Raw genomic sequence first — 25,520 nt, 5'->3', positions numbered from 1 at the left:
AAAGGTGGGTGAACTGGGGAAGTCTGAATCTTAAATGGACCTGGCCCAAGCACCTGTCCTCATGCCCAGACAAGATGACAGTCCACAGCAGTGCTCAGGAGAGAAGAGCACAGTGGGGGAGAGGAAAGGCTCCTGCAGGGAGAGGGACGGCCAGTCAGGGCCAGGGGAAAAGGATCCGAACTGGACTGACTGTGCTAGACTGTTCACTGCTGCGTCTTTGTCGTCCCCACCACACTGACATGGGATTATTATAGTTCTCACTTGGGTGGCAGGGAAGCTCGAGCTCAGGGGCAGCAGGTAACCCTCTCCCGGTCATAGAGTGACCCCAAAATAGGAACTCAGAAGTGCCTGATCCAAAATTGTGCAATTCTTAATAATCCAAGCGCTATCCAAGGGAGTACCAATTTATTTGTCAAATCTTCATTCAACACATCTGTTTGTTATAACCAAGAAAATCTCCAATTTTGAAAAGGAAGCAACATGTTTTTAAATAATGAAATTAGAAAATATTTTTAACTGAATGATAATGAAAAGACATATTAAAACTTAGGCACGGGAGCACTCAGAGAAAACTTTATTGAAGCAAATGTATGTGTTAGAAAAGAAAAAAAAAAACTGACAAAAATCCATGGTTTAAGCTTCCATTGCAGTCAGATGAATAAAGAAACCCCAAGGAACTAGGATGAATTTCTATACCTCTACCGATACAGAGAAGATTAAAATACAATTTAAAAATTTGAACATTGATTTCTTTGAATGAGTGGAAAATGCTGACAGTCCCCAAACTAGACTGATCAAGAAAAAAGGGAGAAGCTTCACCTGCAGGGTCAGGCACGCACGCGCACTGCCAAGCAGACCATGAGCCCTGCGGAATGGAGGAAGAAACGTATGTTTTCAAGTCATTCAGAAAAATCACATTCCAGATTTTATTGTATTTAACCTCACAGGCACTTACTGGTGGAAAACATAAGGCACGTTAAGTGTTGTGGTTTAGTCCTCAAAACAGAGAGCACATGTGCTTTGGAGTCCCACAGACCCGAGTTCAAAATCATCCTCTTCCTGAACTAAATTATGACATTAGGCCAGTGATAGAATCTCTCTGCACTTCCATTTTCTCATCTAACACATGGAAGATAATAACATCAACCTCACTGCGCAGCGCACCAAGCACTGGGAAGCTCTCACAAGACTTTTCCCACATGACCATGATCATGGCATTTATAGTCTGACTATCAATAGATCCTAAAGGGTTCAAAATGGACCCTGACACAAGGCCGTTCATGTGGAATGTGACACTTTCTGGAAAGCTTGGGTGTTTGTCTTCCTGGACTTGACAGCACCAATATGCACCATACTGAAAAATGTGCTCATTTTTATAAAGGAGGCTGCCCACAGATACCCAACGTAAACCCTTCATAGGAGAGTTAAAATGAAATAATTCAGGATAACATTTTCATTCTAATATTATACAATGATTTCTCTTGAATAATACCACATCAAAACAAAAGCTATGTTAAGACTGGAGAGAAAGGTCTTGTCCGGTGTTGAAATGACAGGGGCTCCCCTCAAATCCTCAGCTCCCCACCAGTGTGGCTCCCGAGTCAGGCAGGTTGATGGACAGCAAGAGTGCAACGATTAAACCGATCACGCCACTGTCCCGTAATACAGATTTGCATTGTGAAACCCCACGATTCAGACATGCAGGAAATGACTTCCTGTGACAGGAAAACAAAAATGGAGATCAAGAGGCAGCTCAGTAAAGGGTCTGGTTAATTTGACAATGAAAAAACCCCTTCATTAGTAACAAAAGAACCCATGGGCCCCGCAGCACCCACCCCATCTCCTGACAACACAGAGAAGGGCCAAGTCAAGAGTGAGAAATAAAATGAGAAGTAAATACTTTGAAGGGAGTTTGATGACAAAATCCCTTTGTGCAAGGATAGAAATGACCTGCCGGCTCTCACACTTAACAGCTGCCAACATGAACATCAACTGATGAGCAAGGACAGCAAAAGCAGCACCCTGAGACGAGGGTCCCCAAATTATCTGTTGATGACCTGCTCTCTTCTCCTCAGGAGCTTCTTGAGAGAATGTTGAGCCAAAGCCTGAGAAGCTGCAGTGTTTCTAGACTCTGGAGAAGGCAGGAGCAGGAGGACCTCACCTCCTCTGCACAGAGCAGCCCCAGGGGGATCTAGCTGGTGAGTGACTCTCATTTCCATAAAAACAAGAAAACAAAGCACCAGGGCCCAGAGGGAGGGGCTGGCAAGTGGAGGAGGGGTAGAGGGGGAGCAAGGGGGTTCATCACAGGAGAGTCCAGGCTGATTGAGCTGAAGGCAGAGAAGGAGCCTTAGAACAGAGACCAGCACCCACGGGCTTCTGAACACTCGGGTCTGTCTCTAGCCCATTCCAAGGCCAATGGCACAGAGGCTTGAAGTGTGGCTCCCCCATCCTCACCAGTGTGGTGGCCCGGGATCCCCCAGAGAATAGACTCAGGGAAAGAGGGGGGAAAAGCATCCACAGAACAGGGAGGGCCCAGTTCCCTGCTCCCCCAGAGAAGGGCAGAGCCCAGCAAGGAGGAGCAGCTGGAGAACCTGGGAGACGGAGGAGCCATCAGGAGGGAGACCTGGAGGAGGCAGGAAGATCAGAGACCCAGGCCAAGAAGCCGCCCTTATGTCTCAGCCTTGGACTGGACCAGGGACTTGGGGGACAGGGAAGGAGACACTTGAAGCGCCAAAGACGTGCGGGACAGACCCGTGGGGAGGCTGACAATGGCAGCCTTTATCTTGACTTGGCTTTGGATTTTGCTCCTTTTCTTGCAGACCTGCCAGCCCCTTCTGCCCCTTCCTATGGGCCCCACCAGGAGAACCCTAGGCTGGGGGCCGGCTCTCGGGCCTCAGCGCCCCGCTTGGGCCAACCCTGTCTGGCTGGGCTTTTACCCTCAAGGGGATGGGTAACTGTGGGGGCTTCTTTGGAAACTCTATTCTCTCCCTCCTCTTTGTTGCCCACTAATTGTTTCCAAGTTCCTTTCCATGACAGGTCTTCTGCATGTTTTGTCTTGATAGGGCAGATGGCAGAGCCTATTTAGAGCTGGCAGGTTTGGGGGTTCTGGGTTCCCCGACCCTGCCCGGAACAGGGGTGACAGGACAGGTAAGGAAGAATGAGCAGGTGGCCCAGGGTGGCTGGGAACCCTCCTGGGTAGTTAGAAGGGGGGCGGGGGAGGGGAAGGAGATCAGGATAGTTCATCCCCATCACCACCAGGAACAAGAGGGACTCATGAGACCTCCTGACACAGAGGAGGCAGAGAGAAAATGCCTACAAATACCAAGATGCCATTCCTGCCTTAAGAAAAAAATCAATGACCTGTCCGTATGCTCGCAAGTAAATGCAATGTCTCGTCTTAAATCTGATTTCAGTCGTTGTATGGAGCCTGAGCATGAGTCCCTGGAAAGAAAGAGGCAAGTGTTAAAATGACAAGATCTCACAGACATTTCTTGAATCTCTTAGTTTCTTCTGAGGAGCAGGCAGGCCCTGGGCCAGGCTCTGGGCAAAGAGTGGAGCAGAGGAAGCTTCTAAGGGCTCCCAGCTGTAGGGGAGCAGAAGGTGGGAACTAGGTGGGTGTCTATTATGGAGAGGAAAGGAAGAGAGAGTGGTTGGGCTGGGTTGAGGGGAGAGTGACTCCCCATCCATCCCTGCCCCAGTCTGTTCCCAGGACATTCTTGTGACTAGGGATTCTTTCATGGCTCAGTTCCTGAAATCACCCTGAGAATACAGGAGTAAAAAGGAGCAACAGATACCTGGTTTCGCTGTCATGGATCACGCAGGCATGTAGTGCGGTAACAGCTAAAGACAAATTAGGGACTTCCACACTTGCAAAAACACTGAGATGAAAGAGACAAAAACCATTAGCCCCAAACCACAAACTGAACCAGGTTCCTAGTGCCTGTCAAAGCCAGCAGGCCTGAGGCCACTGGTTAGAAGCTACTCTCTGACACTGACCCATAATTTGCATTAGAAACACCCAGTGTACTCATTCAGTTCAACCCTCTGAACAAAGTTCTCAAAACAAGAGCTCATATCTGCACATCAATAGGGATTTTTTGCATTTTGTTTGTTTGGTTTTTTTTTTTTTTTTTTTGAAGATTTATTCATTTCTTTATCCAAGAACCAGGGTACAGGCCAGATTGGGGAGGGTGAGAGGATTCACCAGAGACAGAGTGGGGACCAGAACAGGCACACTGATGAAATATACTGCTGAGGGGAGCCATGGGCCCAAAGGAGAGCTCTGCTGGGCCATGTGGGACTCTTGCCAGCCAGCCTGGATGCAACCCCTGTGGCAGAGGCTGCCTGCAGACAGCTTCACAGCGCTGCACTCAACTGCTTGTGCCACCAGGGGAGGCCCGTTTCTTTGCATTTTCTTATTCCAAAAGGTGGTCTTAGGCCACATTTGAGCTTTCCCTGCTGAGTCAGAACCTACTGCTGCAAAGCCCCTGGGGAGCACAGGCAAGACCCCGGGGTGCACAATTGGAGCTTGAGAAGCACTGCTTTGAAAAACGCTGATGTCCTGCTCTAACCCCAGTCCCCAACTCTTCCCCATGAGTCTGACAATTGTCATTCCTTGTGCAAATACTAGACCCCCAATACCAGATATAGAATTGGGGAATGTTAATGTTTTTACCCCCAAGTCCACAAAGTTGGGGTCAGAAAAATATATAAATGCCAATGCTCCTTTGTGGAGTTAGACGTAACAGAAAAGAAGGAAAATAAATTTGGGGCACCAGAGTGCCCTGAAGATGGAGAACACAGACTGAAAAGGTCCCTGAGGTGGAAGCAGATGTAAATACAGGGGCAGTGGGAGACAGAGACTCGGATGGGGTAGATTCCGGGATGAATTCAAGGAGAATTAGCGCTGATATTCCTCGGTCTTTTCCTCTGCTGTGGGCAAAGATGCTGGACATTGTTCGTGCATCAGCTCAGATGATCTTCACATCACCATCACACCCCGGCTCCTAGTCCAGGGGCTGCAGAGGTCAGGTGCCCTGCTGGGGTCACATGGCGACCACGATGATCTCTGGAGTCCACCCCTGGAACCCTCACAACACACTGTGACAACACCAGCCCTGAGCGATAAAGGCCCTGCAGCTGCCACCACGCCTGACGTGCTCCACTGTCATTTCACAGCTGGGTGAGAGTCTCACGCTGTGCATGGAGCAGAGAGGAGTCAGATCAGATCTACAGGACGGAGAATTTAGAGAATGTGCAGTGTGGGGAAAGGTGTTCTGGGGTAAAAGTGTGAACAAAGATGGGGAATGGACAAGATGGAAGGTCATGAGAGACATTGAAAAGATCACAAGGGTCAAGAGGAGGAGGAGACACGCAGCAAGGACCACTTCAGGGCTGATGCAAAGGAGCAACTGGACAGAAGTACCAACAAGGAAGGCAAAGGTCTCCATAGAGACACAACTTTTACCCTTTGAGTCCAAATTTTCCATCCTCACTTTAAACACAAAAATCATATCCTCTTAGAGACAAATTTTCCCATAGGTGGTGATGCTGACCACAGAAACAGAAATCATGTACCTGGATCCATTGTAGGCGACAGACTCTTTGTTGGACCCATTGAGTAACACAGGGACCTTTTTACAGGCATTTTTTGCAAACTGAAAAACAAAAGAGAACCTCACTATCCGTCCGCATGCAAACGTCAGCACCAACCCCAGCACTTCCACCAAAACAGCTCCCAGGTTCAGCTGGTGAAAGATGGAATATCCCGCGTGGGTCTAGCTCAGTGAAGTCAGGTCTGTGAGTGTCGTGCCCAGACATTGCAGGAATTTCGCGTCACATGGGGATTCTGGAAGGAGTGGCTCCAGTTTGTGTCTGAACAATGAAGGTCAATGTCATTGTTCCCAGGGGAGCTAAATTAGGGTCCAGAAGCCGGAAGTGTAGAGACTGAGGGGAACTTCACTGGGGAAGGAAGCGAACACTTTCTGGGACCTGCAGTGTAGACACTGAGCATTTCACCTTGGGAGTTAAGCAGTGGAAGAAATGGGTGAGCCAAGAGGAGGGAGGTAGGAGAGAAGGTGACACTGAGCCCTGGACAGGCCCAAAGAGAAATGCATGGTGACATTATGAAGCCAGGAGTTGTAGCTCACCGTGCAGCAAACATTTAGCTGGCGTCTGGGCTAGGCCTGGGGGATTCAAAAGGAACAAAACAAAGGCAATGACATGTTCCCCAGGAGGCTCACCAGGACTCCAGGACAGCTCCAGTCCCTTCCCTGAACAACAGCAGTATCCCACATCCTCCATGTGACCTAACAATATGGTACTGTGGTGAGGAGCTTAACCACCAGCAATGGGAAAGCTTGAGAGTTGTGACCCCCTGCTGGCTGTGACCAGGGTGGGGGGAGGGGATTGGGTGGGCAACCCATGGCAGAGGGGGCGCCCAGGAAACCCTGTCACAGGAGCAGAGGGAGGAAAAGGAAGGAACCAGGAGCCAGAAGTGCAGTTCCCTGTGAGGGAGATGAGGAAGGGCAGGAAGAGGTCATGGAGGGCAACAAAGACCAAACCCGAAGGATGAACAGGATGTCGTCGAGTCAAGGAGGCTGCTGCCAACAGAAAGGTCAGGGGGCTTGAGAGAATAGGGGCGATTTGGGGGACCCCTCAGTGGATGCTGAAGTGAAATAGAAGAGTCAGTTCATGGAATTCAGGTTCATGGATGTTTAGTCACGGGCTTTGCCTTTATCCTGCAAGTGGTAAATCACCGTAGAGAGAAATTGAAACGGATTATGAAACCCAGCGTGTCTCTTCCCTCCAGGTATGAGGCACAGAGGCCAGTGGTGGGGGTCACCAGTCACAGGGGTAACTCAGTGGAGTGCTGTCAGGTAGCTGAGCAGGGATCCCGCAAAATAGAATTAGCAAGAGCCCCACAGAGTAAGTATTGGGGCAATTTTCCCCAAGGTCATGTGTCTTGGCAGCAAGGAAGGAAGACAGGGTGCAACCACCAAGCCACACTGTCTCTGTGTCAGAGACGGAAGGATGGAGTCTGATGAAAGAAGGTCATGGACACACATCTCTGAGATCTGGCGAAGATAAAGGTGCAGTCCCGGGGGATCTCTCCATGCCAGAGTCACTGAGCTTAAGTCACTAGATGGATTTCAGGCCCTAGAACATTCTGTCTGTGTGTGTCTATGGAAACCTGCCTCTCCCTGAGGTTTACTTTTTAGACACAGCAGCACCTAGAGGCTTATGGGATGACATGGAGCTGAGCGCCAGGCCAGCCGGAGAACACACCTGCAGATGCAGAGGAGGGGCTGCCCAGAGGCCAGGGGCTCCCCACAGAAATGCAAATTCCAGTGTCTGAAGGAAAGTCCCTTGATGCATGAACTGCCTTGGAATTAGCCAGTTGTAAGCGAACTTCAGTCAAGTCCACATTTCTTTGCCTCTAAGATGCGTGTCAGCCAATAAAACTTTGCTCCTTTGCCCTCAACCTAGTCTCCAAAGCCTCTATAATTTTATCCCCTTTCTGAACTGGTGGGGGGGGGGAGGCAGCTTTAAGCTGATCTCCTGTCTCCTTACCAATTCAACCTCCATGAAGATATTTCCTTTACTCAATCCTGGTGTCATAATAACCTGGTCTCCGCACATCAGGCATGTGGTGGTGTCATTCCCAGCAAGCAAGTTGGGCTGGAGGTGGGTGGGGGCGCTGGGCTGGGGGGCTGGAATGAATAAAGGGAGCAGACGGGCTGCCCTAAAAACTGATCCCTCCTGCATGATCCAGGTCATGAGTCAGGTCACACCCAAGCCAGCACCCTACCCAGTCAGTGATGCCTGGAGTCTGAACAGCGCCCCGAGACCCTCCCTGCACAGCGGACCAAGGCTTCTGTCTCACCTGCTGCTTCCCTTAACTCTTTGGTTCAATAAAGCTGCCTTTTCTATTCCCTGCTCTGTCTCAGAATTTTTTCACCACTGTGTCCCCAGCCTACACCCCAATTCCCCCCAGAAATAGGGTGGGAAGCTGGTTGCTTGGTAACAGTAGAGTGTCCCTGGTCACCTTTACCGTGTTTTCTGCTCCAAGGCTAACATTTCACTTACCTTTACTTTTAGCAGATATTTTATTTACCGAGACCTCCAATCTGTCACCTGTAAAACACACGTGATGTGCATGGAACCTACTTCGTGGGGTTCTTGTGAGAATGAAAGATTTTAATCCACGGAACAGCCAAGGAATGTGCCTGGCAGGGAAGTGGCCTGTAAACCTGGACTCTTAGGATTGTTCAGAATCCACATTGGCCAACACCTGGATCAGATGATTAAAACAGTCTGAGTGTCCTGGCAGCCAAAGTCAAAGAATGGAAGGATGAGCCCGGGGATTCTCTTCAACTGGGGGCCTGGACCCTCCATGAAACCCCAAAGCTATATGTGAAAATCTTCTGGAAGGGGCTTATGAAAGTCCTTCTCAGGAAAGATTGAATCCTACATAGTTTTTCCTAAAAGGTCCTGTGATCCAAAAAGAAAGAAAACCAACCATTGACCTTTAAGTTCTTGGGTCTCCAGAATTCTAGCATTTCACTGCTGGTGCTTACCCATTTGGACGCCACATCCCAGAATACTCGGGTAGGACCCATAGGGCAGATTCCATTCTTTTCTTGATAAGGGCCAAACTTCACTTCTAAAAGACACAGTTTACAGAAAGTAATTGAAATGGAAAAGAGTTTAATTTAGCCCCATTCTTCCCCAGGTCTTCCAGCTGGTGGAGACATTTTCCCACTGCCAAGGAGGAGGAGAATGGACACATCTCCACCCAATTTCACTTAGTGCCCTGATTCCCTTCCAGATCCTTACCTTGCCCTCCAAGCACCAAAGGGGAATGAGGTGACCAGCTCTGAGTCATCATGCTGGGATATGACAGCCAGAGCTCACCTGGCAGAGCAGCCCCAGGCTCTTCCCACATCCAGGAAGACTTAGGTGTGAAACTAGGCCCTCAGGGGGCCTCTGGCCACCTGCTGCTCTGTTTCCTGCCAACACTCTCTTGTTGACAGCTCTCCTCCCTCTCCCCACACCCTTAGGATCCAGACCCCCTGAGTAAAATGTCTACACTCCTCCCCATCAAGAAGAGCACTATCATTGGGGAGCTGCCATGGAGAATATGAAACAGTTTCTGAGTTGCTTAGCCTAAGGATATTTGCATGAATGACATTTGTTTTCTTTTTATAGATGTATAACAGACAAATAAAGTCATAATCTATTTCGATTGTAAAACCTGATGACTTGATATCTGTATATATTGTGAAAAGATTCCCCATCTAGTTGACTAGCACATGCATCACCTAAAATGTATGTTTTTATTTTCATGAGAACATCTAAGACCTTCTCCCTTTGCCAATTTCAATCACATGACACAGTGTTATCAAGTGTCATCACCTCGCTGCACACAGATGCTCAGAACTTCTTTATCCTGTAAGGCAGAGTTGGTTCCCTTTCACCACCCCCTCCCTAGCCCCTCCACCTTCCAGCCCCTGCTGCGTTTTGACTCTGTTTTTGTTAACTTAATGTTTCTGTTTTGTCAGACTTCACATGTGATGTCATACAGTATTTATCTTTCTCTGTTTGTCTTGTTTCAATAGCATGATGCCCTCCAAGCTGATATAGGCTGTTATAGAGGGCAGGATTTCCTTCCTTTACAGCTAAACAATGGAATAATATGTATTATTAGTAAAATATATACATTTCCATTTTCTCACTGCATTTGACTGCACAAACACTTATTGTGTTAGTCCTAAGATTGGAAGGATGAACAGAAGTTCTCACCTTTAGCCATCACATGATCTATTATTGAACCCTAGGGCAAGTCAGGGATCATGAGGCAGCCTCAGGACAGTGCAGGGACTTCAGGAGAGCTAAGGAAGGCTCCAAAGAAAAGGACAACAAATTCCAAAGGGGACTAATCAAACACCCCAGTACTAAGGTCAAGAGGACATTCCAATTTGAGGACAATAAAGAGGAAAGAGAAGGTGGGACACAGAGACGTAGCTCCGGGCACAGAGACATTGAGGCAGTGATGAGACCACCCAGAACTAACCACTCACAAAGACCCTGGTGGAGCTTTGGAATCATCAGGGAAAGAAGGTGCATATTCCCTGAGACAGGCCTCCACTGTGGCTTCCTTGGCCCTCCCAGGGCTGGATTCATGGGCTGGGAGTCCCACTTCATTTCTGTTCCTTTTCTCCTCAATAAAAGATTTCTTTCCCTAAACAAACCTGCCCCCTCTCGCTGCTTGCCTGAGGGTCTGAGGCTTTGGGGGCCTATACTCAGCACTGCCCCTGCAGGTTGCATCTGTTCCTGGCTGGGAGACTAGGCCCGAAAACTGACAGTTCCAGTATCAGTATCCTCAAATAAACCAGAGAAACGGGTTGGGGTGGCCAGCAGCACACTAGGGGAGGCTGGTGTGGCCCTCAGCAAGGTTTTCTGAGGAGAAACCACCTTCTCATATTAAGGTGTTTTGGGTCTTTCTGGGCAAGATACAGCGACTTCTGAAAAATGGCAGAGACCTAAGGTTTCCCAGCCCCCTTGTTCTCGGGATGTGGTCTTGGTCCCAGAGTTCCTGCTGGTCAAGCTGTTAGGGGGAAAGGATGTCCTGAGATAATCTCTTACAGGCTTTGTGGACTCCACCCCCACTCCAGACTAAAGCCATCAGGACATTGGGAAAGACAAATCCCATCACCACCAAGGGCGGGTGTAACTTGGAAACCACGTTGGGCGCCAAACTGTTGTAGAGCAACCCCGATACAAAACGGGGTGCCTGACTGTGGGTCCTCACCCGCGCGCTTAAAAGGACTTATCAATGCTCTACTGCAGGCACACGTGAAAGGTTAATAAAAGGTTTATTTACAAGGGAAAGGGAAATGAGGAAATGTACAGCTCTGGGAGAAAAGTGGGAGACAAAGTTTTAAATGAGTCCTACCCGATCCGCCGATCAGGAATCCCAAAATGGCGCTCTGAGAGCTGGCCGCCAGCCAGGAGCGGTGAAGCCAGGAGGCGAGCGATCGCGAGCCAGAGAGAGAGCAAGGCCCACGTGTTTGGTTTTTATATCCAACCTGGCTGCCCAACTCCACCCTCAGGTCCCAGCCACCCTCCCCTTGGTGGTGATGGGATTTGTCTTTCCCAATGTCCTGATGGCTTTAGTCTGGAGTGGGGGTGGAGTCCACAAAGCCTGTATGAGATTATCTCAGGACATCCTTTCCCCCTAACAATTGTCCTTTTAAGCGCGCGGGTGAGGACCCACAGTCAGGCACCCCGTTTTGTATCGGGGTTGCTCTACAACAAAGCTACAATGTGGAGTCAGGCAGGAGGCCCCTCACCAGGACAAAAGCCTTGGGATGAGGAACATACGGGAAATCCAGCATCTGCTGAACACAGCAGCGGACATTATGGCCAGGTGAGCGCAACCAGCTCGACCACCTGGTCGGGAAGTCAAGGGTCACAGGGTCTAGAGAGAGGGAGGTTTGATCAGCAGCTCAAATGGAGCCCTAGTCACTGCTCCTCCCTAGTCGTGCCAGACATTTCTGCATCCCCAATCCACCTCCCCACCACCCCATTCCTCCACGGACCTGCCCACCTTCCCCCAATGTCATCCCCAATAAATATGAAGTGAGAGGGCGGAGCAACATGGCAGCGAGGAGACGCTGCGAGTAAGATCTCCCATTAAAAAAAGTGAATAGGGAGGAAAAGCAGCAGGTCCCAGTGAGAACTGGGACACGGAAGATAAACGGGTGACGCCAGCGAACTGCCCGAAGAAGAAAGTGGCCATAAAAGAGGACTAGAAGGGAGGGAAGCGCAGAACCCTGCTCCCCTCCCCCGCCCACAGAGGCGGCACTCTCCGACCGGCAGAGAGGAGGAAACAACAAACCAAAACGGCCAACAAGAAAAACGGACGCAGCAAGCGGGACTGTGAGTGGAAAGGAACTATTGCAGCCACCACACCCCGTGAACGGGAGCTGAGGCGAACCCTGCAGGATCCGCCGCGGAGGTGAGCTCCAGGCACCATTAAAGAGAGCCCCGCCCCCAGGAGGAGACCAGCACCAGCACACAGCCCCGGCCGCCCGGTAAGCTTGCGCGGAAAGTGGCGCGGATCCAGACCGGATCGCAGCTGCCCAGGTCCCCGCGCCTGCGACCTAGGCTTGCAGGGAGACGGCGGAGGCCCTCCCTGAGTGAGCAGGAACAAGGCGCCCAGGCACGGGAGCGGGATTCAAAAGGCGCCATTCCCGCGCCACTGATCTGGGCTACAGCCCGCGTCCTGGAACTGAGGGCTTTGGAACTGAGACCCGGGGCACGAAATTAGGGGCGTGGGTTCCCACGACGGTGGGGCACAAGGCAGACACAGCACCCCAAAGCCGTTGAGGTGTACCCTACCATCCCCGCTCTGCTCCCTGTCCCACGGGGTGGAAAATCAGCTCCCCAAGGGCTCCAGGAGAGATCTCTGGCGCCACCTAGCGACTTGACCCCAGCACAGGCTACTGAAGGAGCTAGTGGCCAGCTGGGGAGTTAGCCCACACCTGGCTCCTTCCGAACAAGTAGTCTGAGCCCACAGGGAGAGCGACCACCCACAGCCGGGGCAGACCAGGCGCGCAGAAGAGTGTGCCTGAGACCAGATGCGCAGGGAGTGTGTCCCACATCACCATTTTAGAACAGGGACATTTCTTCAGTAAAGACTACCTGCAGAAGGCTTCCTCAGGAGCCAGAGGTGAGCGGGGGAAGTTCGCCCACGCCAGACCCCCTCTGGCCTGCAGTCCAAGCCCAGAGGGGAGCAGGAACCCACCGCCGGGGCAGACCAGGCGCACAGGGGAGTGTGTCCCCACATCGGCATTTTAGAACAGGGACCTTTCTCCATTAAAGGCTGCTTGAAACTGACAGATGACTCCTGGAAGAACCAGAGGGGAACAGAGAAGCCCACCCAAGATGCCGGCCAGTCCCAACAACACAGTGTCCCAACGCATACGGCAAATTAGAAAACAGACAGTAGGGAGGAGAAGAACCACACGCAACCTAGCAACTCTCCAGAGAAAAAGCACACCACAAGAAGAAAGCCAGCCCCCAGATTGCAAAGACAATAACTTGGAAGAATTTCTGAGCCTTCCAGAAAGAGAATTTAAAATTGCCGTGATTAAAAAACTGACAGAAGTCATAAAGGAAAACAATGATAAGGGAAAAATAATCAACGATCAGAAGAATGCAATTGAGTCCCTAGAGAGGGAAAACAATGGTCAGAAGAAAGAAATTGAGTCCCTAAAGAGGGAAGTAAAAGAAATGCAGGAGATCAAAGAATTAATGGAAGAACTAAAGAATTCTGGGAAAAGCAATGAAAGCAGAATAGATGAAATGGAAGAACGAATAAGTAATCTTGAAGACACAGAAATAAAAAGAACCAAAACAGAAAAGGAAAGAGAAGTACGAAGGAAAAAGAACGAAGAAAGACTTCGGGAACTATCTGACTCCATGAGGAAAGGAAATATAAGAGTTATAGGAATACCAGAAGGAGAGGAGAGAGATGTAGGAACAGAGAAAATATTCAAAGAGATAATTGAAGAGAACTTCCCAAATGTGAAGAAGGAGCTGAAAATTGATATACAAGAAGCAAGAAGAACACCAAACTTCCACGACGAAAGGAAAAATACAGCAAGACACATAATAGTAAAGCTCCCAAGAATCCAGGACAAGGAAAAAATAATGAAGCTGGCAAGAGGGAAGAAACAGATAACATTCAAAGGAAAACCAATCAGGCTGACATCAGACTTCTCCGAAGAAACACTACGGGCAAGGAGAGAGTGGAGGGACATAGTCAACAGACTCCAAGAAAACAGATGCCAACCAAGAATACTCTATCCCGCAAAGCTCTCCTTCCTCTTTGAAGAAAGAATATGGACCTTCCCAGACAAACAGAAACTCCGGAATTTCATTGCAACTAAACCCCCACTCCAAAAAATACTACAAGGAGTCCTAAAGCCAGAACCTCAGAGGGACGAATAACAATGAAAGAAGGCCAAAAAAAAAGAAAAAAAAAGTTATTAAAAGAATAAATAAATAAAATCAAAGGAAAGACAAACACAATGGCAAATACAGATGTTAACATATCAATATTAACTCTAAATGTAAATGGACTAAACTCTTCAATAAAAAGACACAGAGTGGCAGCCTGGATTAAGAAACAAAACCCAACCTTTTGCTGTCTCCAGGAAACACATTTAGCTACAAAAGATAAAAATAGGCTCAAAGTTAAAGGATGGAAAACAATCCTACAAGCAAATGGACCAAAAAAGAAAGCAGGAACAGCTATACTTATATCAGATAAAACAGATTTCAAACTCAAAAAGATAAAAAGAGACCCCAATGGTCACTACATTATGATCAAGGGGACAATACTTCAAGAAGAAATAACACTCATTAACATATACTCACCAAACGAAGGAGCACCAAAATATATCAGACAACTATTGTCCTCTCTGAAAACAGACATCAGAGAAAACACATACGTAGTGGGAGACTTCAACACACCACTATCAACAATGGATAGATCAACAAGACAAAAAATAAGTAAAGAAACCAAAGCTCTAAATAAGGACCTAGAGCAATTGGGCTTAACAGACATCTATAGAACACTAAACCCCAAAAAAACGGAGTACACATTTTTCTCAAGTGCACACGGATCATTCTCCAGGATCGATCACATACTGGGGCACAAGACAAACATCAACAGATACACCAAGATTGAAATCATATCAACCATCTTTTCTGACCATGAAGGCATCAAACTAGAAATGAACCATAAAAAGAAGGCAAGGAACTTTCCTACCTCATGGAGATTAAAAACCACACTACTGGAAGACCATTGGACTAATGAGGAGATCAAAGAAGAAATTAAAAAATTTTTTGAATTGAACGACAAGGAGGACACTAATATCCTAAATGTATGGGATGCAGCAAAAGCAGTAATAAGAGGAAAATATATAGCAATAGAAGCTCACATCAAGAAACAAGAAAGAACGCAAAGAAACAACCTCATCTCGAAGCTCAAAGATCTAGAAAAAGAACAACAAAAAAACCCCAAAACCAGTAGAAGAAAAGAAATAATAATAAAAACAAAGCAGAAATAAATGAAATTGAAACTAAAAAAACAATCCAAAAGATCAATGAAAAAAGAGCTGGTTCTTTGAAAAAATCAATAAAATAGACAAACCCCTAGCCAGGCTCACAAAGGAAAAAAGGGAGAAAGCACAAAGAAACAGGATCATCAATGAAAGAGGAGAAATCACAACGGACACAGCAGAAATTAAAAGAATAATCAGTAACTACTATGAACAGTTATATGGAAACAAGTTTAACAATCTAGAGGAGATGGACAAATTCCTACAACTCTACAATCACCCAAAGCTAGATAAAGAAGAAATAGAACACCTAAACAGACCAATTACAAGCAGCGAAATTGAAATGGTAATAAAAAACCTCCCCAAAAACAAAAGCCCAGGACCTGATGGATTTACAAATGAATTCTACCAAACATTCAGAGACGAATTAGTGCCTATCCTTCACAAACTCTTCCAAAAAATTGAGAAGGAAGGGACAATACCAAACACGTTTTATGAAGCCAACATTACACTAATACCAAAACCGAACAAGGACAACACAAAAAAGGAAAACTACAGGCCAATCTCCCTAATGAACACTGATGCAAAAATCCTCAATAAAATTCTAGCTATCAGAATCCAACAATGTATCCATAAGATAATTCACCACGACCAAGTTGGATTCATTCCAGGGGCACAAGGATGGTTTAACATCCGAAAATCAATCAACGTTATCCAACACATCAACAAAAAGAAATATAAAAACCATATGATAATATCAATAGATGCTGAGAAAGCTTTCGACAAAGTGCAACACCCATTCATGATAAAAGCCCTTGAAATTCTGGGGATACAAGGAACATACCTCAACATCATAAAGGCCATCTATGACAAGCCAACAGCCAGTATCATTCTCAATGGTGAAAAGCTGAAAGCAATTCCATTAAGATCTGGAACAAGACAAGGATGTCCACTCTCACCATTGCTTTTCAATATAATACTGGAAGTCCTAGCCAGGGCAATAAGACAAGAGAAAGACATCCAAGGAATCCAAATAGGAAAAGAAGAAGTCAAACTATCACTATTTGCAGATGATATGATATTATACATAGAGAACCCCAAAAACTCCACAGAAAAGCTAATTCAACTCATCAATCAGTTCAGTAAAGTGGCAGGATACAAAATCAACACGCAAAAGTCAGTAGCCTTCCTATACACAAACAATAAATCTGAAGAAGAAGAAATCAAAAAGACCATCCCTTTTGTTATTGAAACAAAAAAAATCAAATATTTGGGAATAAATCTAACAAAAGAGGTAAAGGACCTATACAAAGAAAACTATAAAACACTGTTAAAAGAAATAGAAGAAGACACAAAGAAATGGAGAGACGTCCCCTGCTCATGGATTGGAAGAATAAACATTATTAAAATGGCCATCCTACCAAAAGCAATATACAGATTCAATGCTATTCCAATCAAAATTTCAATGTCATTCTTCAAAGAAATAGAACAATTATTGATGAAATTCATATGGAATCACCAAAAACCCCGAATAGCCAAAGCTCTCCTGAAAAAAAAAGAAGGGAATGGAGGCATCAGACTCCCAGACTTCAAACTATACTACAAAGCCATAATCATCAAAACTGCATGGTATTGGAACAAGAACAGACATACAGACCAATGGAATCGAATAGAAAATCCAGAAATAAACCCACAGATTTATGGTCAACTAATCTTTGACAAAGGAGCAAAGAATATGCATTGGAGCAAAGAAAGTTTGTTCAATAAATGGTGCTGGGAAAACTGGGTCGCTACATGCAAAAGAATGAAGCTTGACCACCACCTCACACCATACACAAAAATCAACTCAAAATGGATTAAAGAACTAGACATAAGACCTGAAACCATAAAATATATAGAAGGAAATATAGGCGAAACACTACGTGATTTGCACATCAAAGACATCTTTACAGACACATCACCCAAAGCAGTGATAGTGAAGGCAAAGATAAACAGCTGGGACTACATCAAATTAAAGAGCTTTTGCACAGCAAAAGAGACAATAACAAAAACAAAGAGAAACCCCACCAACTGGGAGAACATTTTTGCACCCAACACTAATGATAAAGGACTGATCACAAAAATCTGCAAAGAGCTGATGAGACTCAACAACAACAAAGAAAATAATCCAGTCAAAAAATGGGCAGAAGAGCTTAAAAGAAACTTCTCTGAAGAGGAAATGCAAATGGCCAACAGGCATATGAAAAAATGTTCAACATCACTTGTCATCAGGGAAATGCAAATCAAAACTACCATGAGATACCATCTTACACCAGTGAGAATGGCACATATTAAAAAAACTAGCAACAACAAATGTTGGCGAGGGTGTGGAGAAAAAGGAACTCTTCTGCACTGTTGGTGGGAGTGCAAACTGGTCCAACCACTGTGGAAAGCTGTATGGAGATTTCTGGACCTACTAAACATAGAGCTTCCATATGATCCAGCAATTCCACTCCTAGGTATTTACCCAAAGGACACAGAAACATCAATTCCAAAGAACACCTGCACCCCTATGTTTATAGCAGCACTGTTTACAATAGCTAAGCTTTGGAAACAACCCAAATGCCCAAAAATAGATGACTGGATCAAGAAGATGTGGTACATATACACCATGGAATATTACTCAGCATTCAAAAAAGATAAACACATGCAATTTGCAGCAACATGGATGGCGCTGGAAGGGATCATGCTCAGCGAAATAAGCCAGAAAGAAAAAGAAAAATACCGGATGGTCTCACTCATAGCAGGAATCTAGAAAACTTAAATAAGGGACCAGGAAAATGAATATCTATAAGAAAGTGAAAATCAAAATCAACAAAAAACTATGAACCAGAGACACTTTTAGGGGGGCGGGGGTGGGAGGGGAGGGATTGGGGTCAGAATGGGGGGGCTGCAATTGTATGGGGAATATAACAATAAAATTTATTAAAAAAAAAAATAAATAAATAAAAAATAAATAAATATGAAGTGGTTTGGGGGGCATGGGCTGCACCTCCAGAGGAGTGAGCCCCTCTTCGTGTCTCTCTCTCTCCCCTTGGACTCTGAGTTGTCTTTCCTCCCTCCCGCGCCTCTCCCAGCGCTGCTGCCCTGCAAGGTGACAGACCAAAGGGGTCCCCTCCGGCTCCCCTGCACCCACACCCCATATCTCCAGCTGCCCTGTGGAAGGAGGACGTCGTCTGGGTCCCGCCCTGGTCCTCACCCTGCTGTCGAATTCTTTCACCCTAAACGCTGCCCTTACAGAAAGCAAAACCCCAACAATTCAGAAGCCGGCTGTGTCTGTCCTCCCAGAGCAGAGGCTCAAGGAGCAGGGCCACCCCAAAGCCCGAAGTCAGTTTTTCTAGAAGACATTCGAGGGCCAGCCCTGGTGGCACAAGGAGTTACTACACAACCTGTGAGGCTGTCTGCAGCCACTCCAGCGCCAGTCTGATCCCCAGCCAGGGAATTTCCCTGTCCCAGCAGACCTCTCCTCACTCGCCTGCTGCTCCCCTCAGCAGTGTATTTTGGTCAGTCTCCCTGTTCTGCTCCCCACTCTGTCTCTGGTGAATCCTCTCAGCCCCCACATCTCTGGCCTGTACCCCAATTTATTTATTTATGAGAAATAAATAAATCTTAAAAAAAAAATGCGAGGGCCAAAGCAGGCAATGCTCCACCAGCCTGAGCTGTCCTTGAGGGGTAAGTGGTTTCCGCGGGGTCCCTGGGACTCCTCCCAGCACATGTTTTGGGGCGCCTGGCTGAGCCAGGGCTTCTTCACCCTGCAATTGGCCCAGTCAGTCCCTCACCAGAAGAGCTTTTGTCTCGACACCACATGAGGCCATCAGCAATGTAGCCCACGAGCAGTTTATTCAGGGTGAGCAGCTCCCCCTGGTAACTATCTGCCAGGTCTTTTGCTTTGCTCCAAAAAAGGACCTAAGAAAGAATAAACACACCGCCCATTGAGATCCATGTAGTAAAATTTTAAAATATACATTATTAATTATTTTATTTTATTTATATACTTTTTACATCATTGTTCTTTTTTGTACAATGTCTACTTTCTCCTCTCAGGTGGAGTCCCCGGAAAATCCCGCCACCAAGTCACCCGTGCACCCTCACATAGTCCCTGGTGCTCCTCCTTCCCCTGATAAAAATACATGTTTTTTATTATTTTTTTTTATAGAGGCATGTTTTTATTTATTTTTTTATTTATTTGTTTGTTTGTTTGTTTATACAAGCACTGGGTACAGTCAGAAGCGCAGGAAGGTGAGAGAATTCACCAGAGCCAGAGCGGGAGCAGAGCAGGCAGAAGGACCGAAGTACACTGCTGAGGGGAGCAGCGGGCGGCAGGAGAGGTCTGCGCGCCATGTGGGACCCTCCTCCGGTGGCCGGGGAGCAGCCGGGGATCTAACCGGCGCTGCAGAGGCTACGGGCAGCTTCGCAACCCAGCGCTCAACCGCTGCGCCACCGGGGAGGACCTAAAAATACATGTTTTTTAAATGAAAGAAAAGCACTGAAATGTTCAGAGTAAATCCTATACGGCACACATATGTGTGTTCTGGGTCACCATGTGAAATGATTTCATTATTCTGCTCATACCCAGAAAATCTTGTAGCAAATCTGAGATGGGAACCATCTGGAGGAGGCATCAGGAGATTCAGAGTTCCTGAAGGATCTGCAAGCCCTTTTGTCTACAGGCTATTTCTGGGAGATGAGCTCCTTGATGCTTAGAGGTCCAGCCTCTCTGTTTCTTTCCCCAGTCTGCCCTCTTCACACACACACAAGAAATGAACAAATGCAGCGAGTTTTCCTCAAGGTCCCTTGCAAGCACACGGGAAGTCCAATTTCAGAGCAGTCGTCTACTCCGGGGACCTGTGGGTTCTGAAGAGCAGGCAGGGGAGGGTGGGCTGGGAAGCCCAGGCCGGGAGTCCCATGGCCTTAGGAAGCGTCCCCACTCACCGTCTGCCTGGCCTTGGACACCAGAGTATCGCTAACCTCACCTTCCCCAAATGGAAATGGGCAACAATGATCAGAACCCCTGGGAGGCCGGGGTTCATAGGAACAAGGCAAAGAAATCACAGCCTGGACAGTCACCAAACCCCTCTCCCCTAACCCCGCCCCACAAGCTGTCTTGTGCCTGGGGCACTCTGCAGTAGCTCCAGCTTCTAAAGTGGATGGGGCTGAAGTTTTGCGGCTCGCTGAATTGCCCCCTTAAAATGCTAACTTGTCATATGGGTTGATGTAGTGATGATCCTCCTGATGTAATAGATATGACATGCGCTGACACTGTAGAGGCCTGACGGATGGAAAGTTGAGAGAGCAACTTTAGGTATCCATGAAAAAGGAACCACTTTTCATGAAGACATTGATAAACAGACATGCAAAAATCCAGGGTAGATAAAGCCCCAGATGTGCAGAGAGGCCCCTGCTCAGTCAAAATGACCAGTGGGTCCTGATAATAGGCCTCAGAACAATGGCATAACTATAGGCACTAAGCCTGAGGCAAGGTGAGATGCTGTGGACTCCACACACAGGGGCCTAAGTCTCCCCCAGGCACTGCTCAGAGACACAGAGACTCTTGCTCTGAGTGTGGCCTTCATCTCCCCATAGGAGGGGGCTGCCAGGGGCTCTCTGGACCAGGGACCATCCATTGTGCATCACCTGTCTCCCAAACTTTGCCAAGAGGTTAGTTACATCCCCCTTTTGCTGCCAATTTAGTGGTACCCTCACCTCATTATAATGCACATTCCCCCAGCGGATTCACACTGTGGTTATGTGCCTTTGACTTGAGAAGAGGAAACCTTGGCTTCTCTGTCTGGAAGTGAGCGCTCCAGAGACCCCAAACCTGATGAACATGACTTTAGGGGAGATGTGCTCTTTCCCAGTATGGTCAGTGTATGACAGCCTAGAGCTCTCTGGTGCCAGATGGAGCCATTCACATTTCAACTGGCCATTTTTGAGTCCCTTACTAGTCACCTAAACTCACTTCAGTTTTCTCTGGGGCGAAAAGGGAATGTTGGCCTCTGACCTACATGCTCCACAGGGTGACTGTGAAGCTCTCACAGGATAAGGGTGAAGATTCCTTAGTGAAGTAACACAGGCCCCCACACATGCAAACAGACATTGTGGTTGTCATCACCATCACCCTCAGAGGTCAGGGGAAGTGCTGTCCTTCCAGAATGTTGCGTTAATTGGATTTTATTTTCATTGGATTGAGTTGGATTCCATGGTTGGTTTGTTTTGACCAATTTCTGGCTTAGTTCTCTGCAGGAGGGCAAATAGACACTTGACTGTTCTTGAGAATGATGTGATGATTGTTATCTTCCTGCCTTAATACATATGCTTATGTACTCATGGTTTGCTTGAAATGTATAAATAAAGGGCTGCTGAGACCCTCAGCAGGATGATGTCAGCACCCTGATCAAGTGTCTGTGTCTCCTCATTTCCCTTCCCTTACCATTTCTCTACAATTGCGCCAATGCCTTCCCATCCTTCAGGAAACCCTGACACCCAGACTGCTGCGGCTGGCTCACAGCACTTTGTCTCCTTTCTCCTCTCCATGTCCCTGTTTCTCTCACTGTCCTCCAGATGTCCTAACGAGCCCCACAAGCCCCCATCCCGGCCGAACACCCCTATATTCTTATCTCCAGATTTTTTCCTTTTTCCTCATCATAGTCAAAATGTGTCCTGTGACCTTGTGCTTCTGGCTTTTATCCTCGGTTTTGAAAAAATGACCCTGATTACCTTGTCGCAAGGGAAATTTTGTTGCTTCACCAGATCCATCAGTGGTTGATAGTCTCCGGCTCCAATGCGCTTAGGGTCCGTAGAAGCAACTGCTTTCGTGAAAGCCTCCGCTATCTTGTTGCAGTCTTCTTTTCCACTGTGAGATAAAACACAGACAATAAAACAAGAGTAATCACATTTCAAACTTATTCTTTTAATTTATTTTTAATGGAGATCATCTTTGGATGCCCCCACCATAGTGTACCCACCACCAAATCACCCAGAGTCCATCGTGCCCCCTTCCCTGTTTGTTTTCATCTCCCGTCTCTCTCTCTCTGGCTGCTTCCGTTGTAGCATCAGCTTTCAGGGTTAGTTTTAAGCTTGACTCTTAGTTTAGTTTCTCTCTGTTCCACATACTAGTGACACCACCCAGTATTTGTCTTTCTCCTTATGACTTGCTTCCTTTAGCATCACCCCTCCTAGCTCTACCCATGCTGCTGCAGATGGCATGAGTTTACGCTTTTGGATCACTGAGTCATATTCCATTGTGTGTATCTATCACATCTTCTTGATCCCCTCCCCTCTTTGGGGGCACTTAGCTTTTTTCTATAATTGAGCTGTAGTGAACAGCACCGCCTCAACATGGGAAAGCAAGTCTTTTCAGTTAGCGTTTTTGAATTTTCTGGTGGATGCTGAGGCGTGGAATGACGGGGTTGTACGGCAGGTCCACACTTAATCTATGGACATCTCCATACTGCTTTCCACAAGGGCCGGACTAGTTTACGTTCCCACCCGCTGTGTAGGAGAGTTCCTGTTCTCCATATCCTCGCCAGCCAGCGCTTGGTGTCAAGCATATTCTTTGGAGCATAATTACCTGGAAGCATTTGTAACAGGGTGGTCCCCAGGAAAGGGGGAAGTTCCAGGTTCCCTGCCCCACCCAAGGAAGGGTGGAGCTGAGCAGGAAGAGAAGAAGCTGAAGAAGAGACTGAAGAAGGAAGCAGGATGGAGCCAGAAGGAGACCTGGAGGAGGCGCATGGAGCCTAGAGACACGTGAAGAAACTTCGCTTGTCTTTTGGTCGTGGACTGGGTGACACAGATGTGGGTGAGACCCGTGGGGAGGTGACCATGGCAGCTTTTATCTTGATGTTGATTTTGCTCTTTTCCTTCCGGGCTTGTCTGGTTGTTTGTGACCCTTTTCTGTGGGTCCCCACTGGAAGATGCTTTAGACTTGTGGCAGGCTGTGGGGCCTTGCTCTGGGCCAATCCCATATGGATGGACTTTTACCCACGAGGGGATGGGTAACTTTGGGTGGTTCATTTAGAAACTAGACTCTTTGCCTTACCTGTATTGTTTCCTAGTTTTATTAAAGTTCCTTCCCATTAAAGTCTCATATGTTTTGTGTTGATGCGGCGGATGGCAGAACCCATTTAGAATAGGCAGGTTTGCGGGGCTTGGGCTGCCCCTCTTCCTGTCCTATAACACATTGACTAGCACCCATGCTTCATATATTTCATTTTCTGTAATCTATGCAACACTTTGATGAGACCAACATTTCTCTACTGGCCCTACAAGCTCCTTGTGGAGCTCACTCTCTGCCGCGGACCAGCACAGCAGTAGACGATGAGGCCACCTCAGGGTTGAGAGAAGCGTGCAGGGTGGTCAGGGCGTTGGTGAAAGAAATAACAAACAGACACACTTCAAGAGTGAAAATCTGAGTGTAATTTTCTTTGAGTTTGTGACCAGTATATATATGTTTTCCAAAAGCACAGGAACATTGAATATCAATGAAATCAGCTTGCTCATGGGCTCAGCCTATCACCATCAGGGAGGTGATCTACATAACAAGCAATGACCTTTATAGAAGAAAGAAGGAAGTTTAGAAAGACAATAAGGGATTAAAGATTAAAGTTTGTAGTTCTAGAAAGATAAGATTTTTAGCATTCTTGTAGTGGTTCCTGGTGGTCCTTATCTTTTGATAAACTTCTGTCTTTTCAGGGAACTTCTGCTGTACTTCCTCTGCTTCAGGGTGTTTTCCTGTTCTCCCCTTGAGAGCTGGTTGCCCAGCCAGACCTAGGGACCTTGGCGAAAGCCATTCCTAAAGGTCACTGCAGGGGGAGGTGCAGCAGGTGTGTCTTCAGAGGGTTTTGCTGTTCTCCCCCTGCGTGCTGGTTGCCCAGCGGGACCTAGGGACGGTTAGCCCTAAAGGTCACTGCAGGGGGAGGTGCAGCAACTCTCTGTATAACCAGATAGTAAACAATTGAACAAATAAGGGAACAAAATAAGTGCAGCTTATGGTAAAAAGCAAGCAGGAAATGAATGGAGGGGGAGACTGGATCAATGACCACTTTAGGGAGAGTGGTCAGGAAAGGTCTCCCAGAGAGGTCTTCCTCGCTGAGACGGTGATGAGGAGGGGGCGGCACACGGCAGGGGAGGCCGTGCAAAGGCCCTGGAACAGAAAAGAACTTGCCAGTTCTGAGAAACCAAGAGGCAGAAGCTGTAGGAGCAGTTTGGGGAAGACCTGACCTATTATATTAATAGGAATGTTTCATGGAGAGCTGGAGTCTTAGTCTAGCACTTTCCCCTTTATCTCAGTTATTGAACAATTAATCCACGCTGAGCATAGATATTAGGGTTCTAGATCAGGGGCACGTCCTTTCTCTTTCTACCACTCTGCTCCTCCTCACAGACTCACCTGTTCTCCGGTGAGTCATTTCCTCCTGTTCATTTCTCACCTCTTCTCTCCCCCTCTGACCTGCCAGGTAGGCTGTCTCCAGGTGTCCAGAGATTTTGACTTTTCTGATTGCTCTGCTCCAAAGGAGGGAAAAGACAGGAGGTAGACCAGTCATCTCGGTAGTGCCAGTGGTGGTCTGGGCCAAGGTGGCATCGTTGCTGAAGATAAGAAGCAATGGAAGGGGAAGGGACTCTACCAAGGGCTTCACCTGTCCTGTTTAAATCTCACACTAGCTTATGGGGGCTGGAGGTGGGGGATCCTGCCATATCCCTGATTTGGAGCTACTGAAGCTCAGAGATCAACTTGCCCAAAGCCAAACTATGTGAGCAGCAGAGCAGCCTCACACTGCTCACTGCTGAACAATGCTGCCCCCTGCAGGAGGTGTAGAATCATGGCTGGCTCCCCAGAGGGAGGCAGTCCCTCCCAGCATGAGGTCCTGAGCCCTGCAGAGGGGCTGTCTCTGCCCCAGAAAGGTGAAGACCAGATGTAAGGTGAGTGAATGAGTCCGGCTTTCACCCGCTGGCCTCTGCGGCTGTCACCTGCGGCCTTGAATGCAGGAGGCGCTTGGGAGCGTGGGCCTGGGCACGCGTGCCTGAAGGTGGACACCTGGAGCATGGTGCAGGCAGGAGTAAGTGTGCACACCTGGGCCTGGAGATCAAGGATGTAAGGATGGTGACCCTCAGAGACAGGAGAAGGGCTAAGGAGGGGAGGCTACAGCAGATCAGCTACGAGAGGAAGAGACCACAGAGAAGCCAGAGAGAGTCCACAGAGAAAGAGCAAAGATTCACTGGGGGCTGGAAGTGCTGCCAGCCTCGTGGCCCCACCCCCAACCCCCAGCCTTCCTGCCTTGCCAGCCTTCAGCCTTGCCCCAACAATGGGCAAAGAAAGAGCATTAAAGCCTGAAAAGCCACTGAGGGCTC

The 25,520-nt window shown here is 47.6% G+C and overlaps 1 protein-coding gene across 2 annotated transcripts in view; it reads right to left on the bottom strand.

Moving 5' to 3' along the window:
• Positions 1 to 557: 557 nt before the first annotated feature.
• The window catches only part of LOC119261103 (ADP-ribosyl cyclase/cyclic ADP-ribose hydrolase 1-like), a 102,953-nt gene continuing 77,990 nt past the window's right edge, over positions 558 to 25,520 (bottom strand). For both annotated transcript variants that reach the window (XM_054688059.1, XM_037530327.2), the window contains exons 2-8: positions 21,891 to 22,026; positions 18,953 to 19,079; positions 8,580 to 8,665; positions 5,578 to 5,657; positions 3,795 to 3,878; positions 3,361 to 3,441; positions 558 to 1,715 (exon numbers count right to left, since the gene is read on the bottom strand). In XM_054688059.1, coding sequence (XP_054544034.1) covers positions 1,574 to 1,715; positions 3,361 to 3,441; positions 3,795 to 3,878; positions 5,578 to 5,657; positions 8,580 to 8,665; positions 18,953 to 19,079; positions 21,891 to 22,026 — 736 coding nt within the window. In that variant the 3' untranslated portion in view covers positions 558 to 1,573. The remainder of the gene's footprint in view (positions 1,716 to 3,360; positions 3,442 to 3,794; positions 3,879 to 5,577; positions 5,658 to 8,579; positions 8,666 to 18,952; positions 19,080 to 21,890; positions 22,027 to 25,520) is intronic.

Source organism: Talpa occidentalis, unplaced genomic scaffold (assembly GCF_014898055.3).
Source record: "Talpa occidentalis isolate TD23 unplaced genomic scaffold, MPIMG_talOcc4v2.1 talOcc4.6, whole genome shotgun sequence".
In the NCBI taxonomy this organism is placed as follows: domain Eukaryota; kingdom Metazoa; phylum Chordata; class Mammalia; order Eulipotyphla; family Talpidae; genus Talpa; species Talpa occidentalis.
This window is presented reverse-complemented; position numbering and strand designations above follow the sequence as displayed.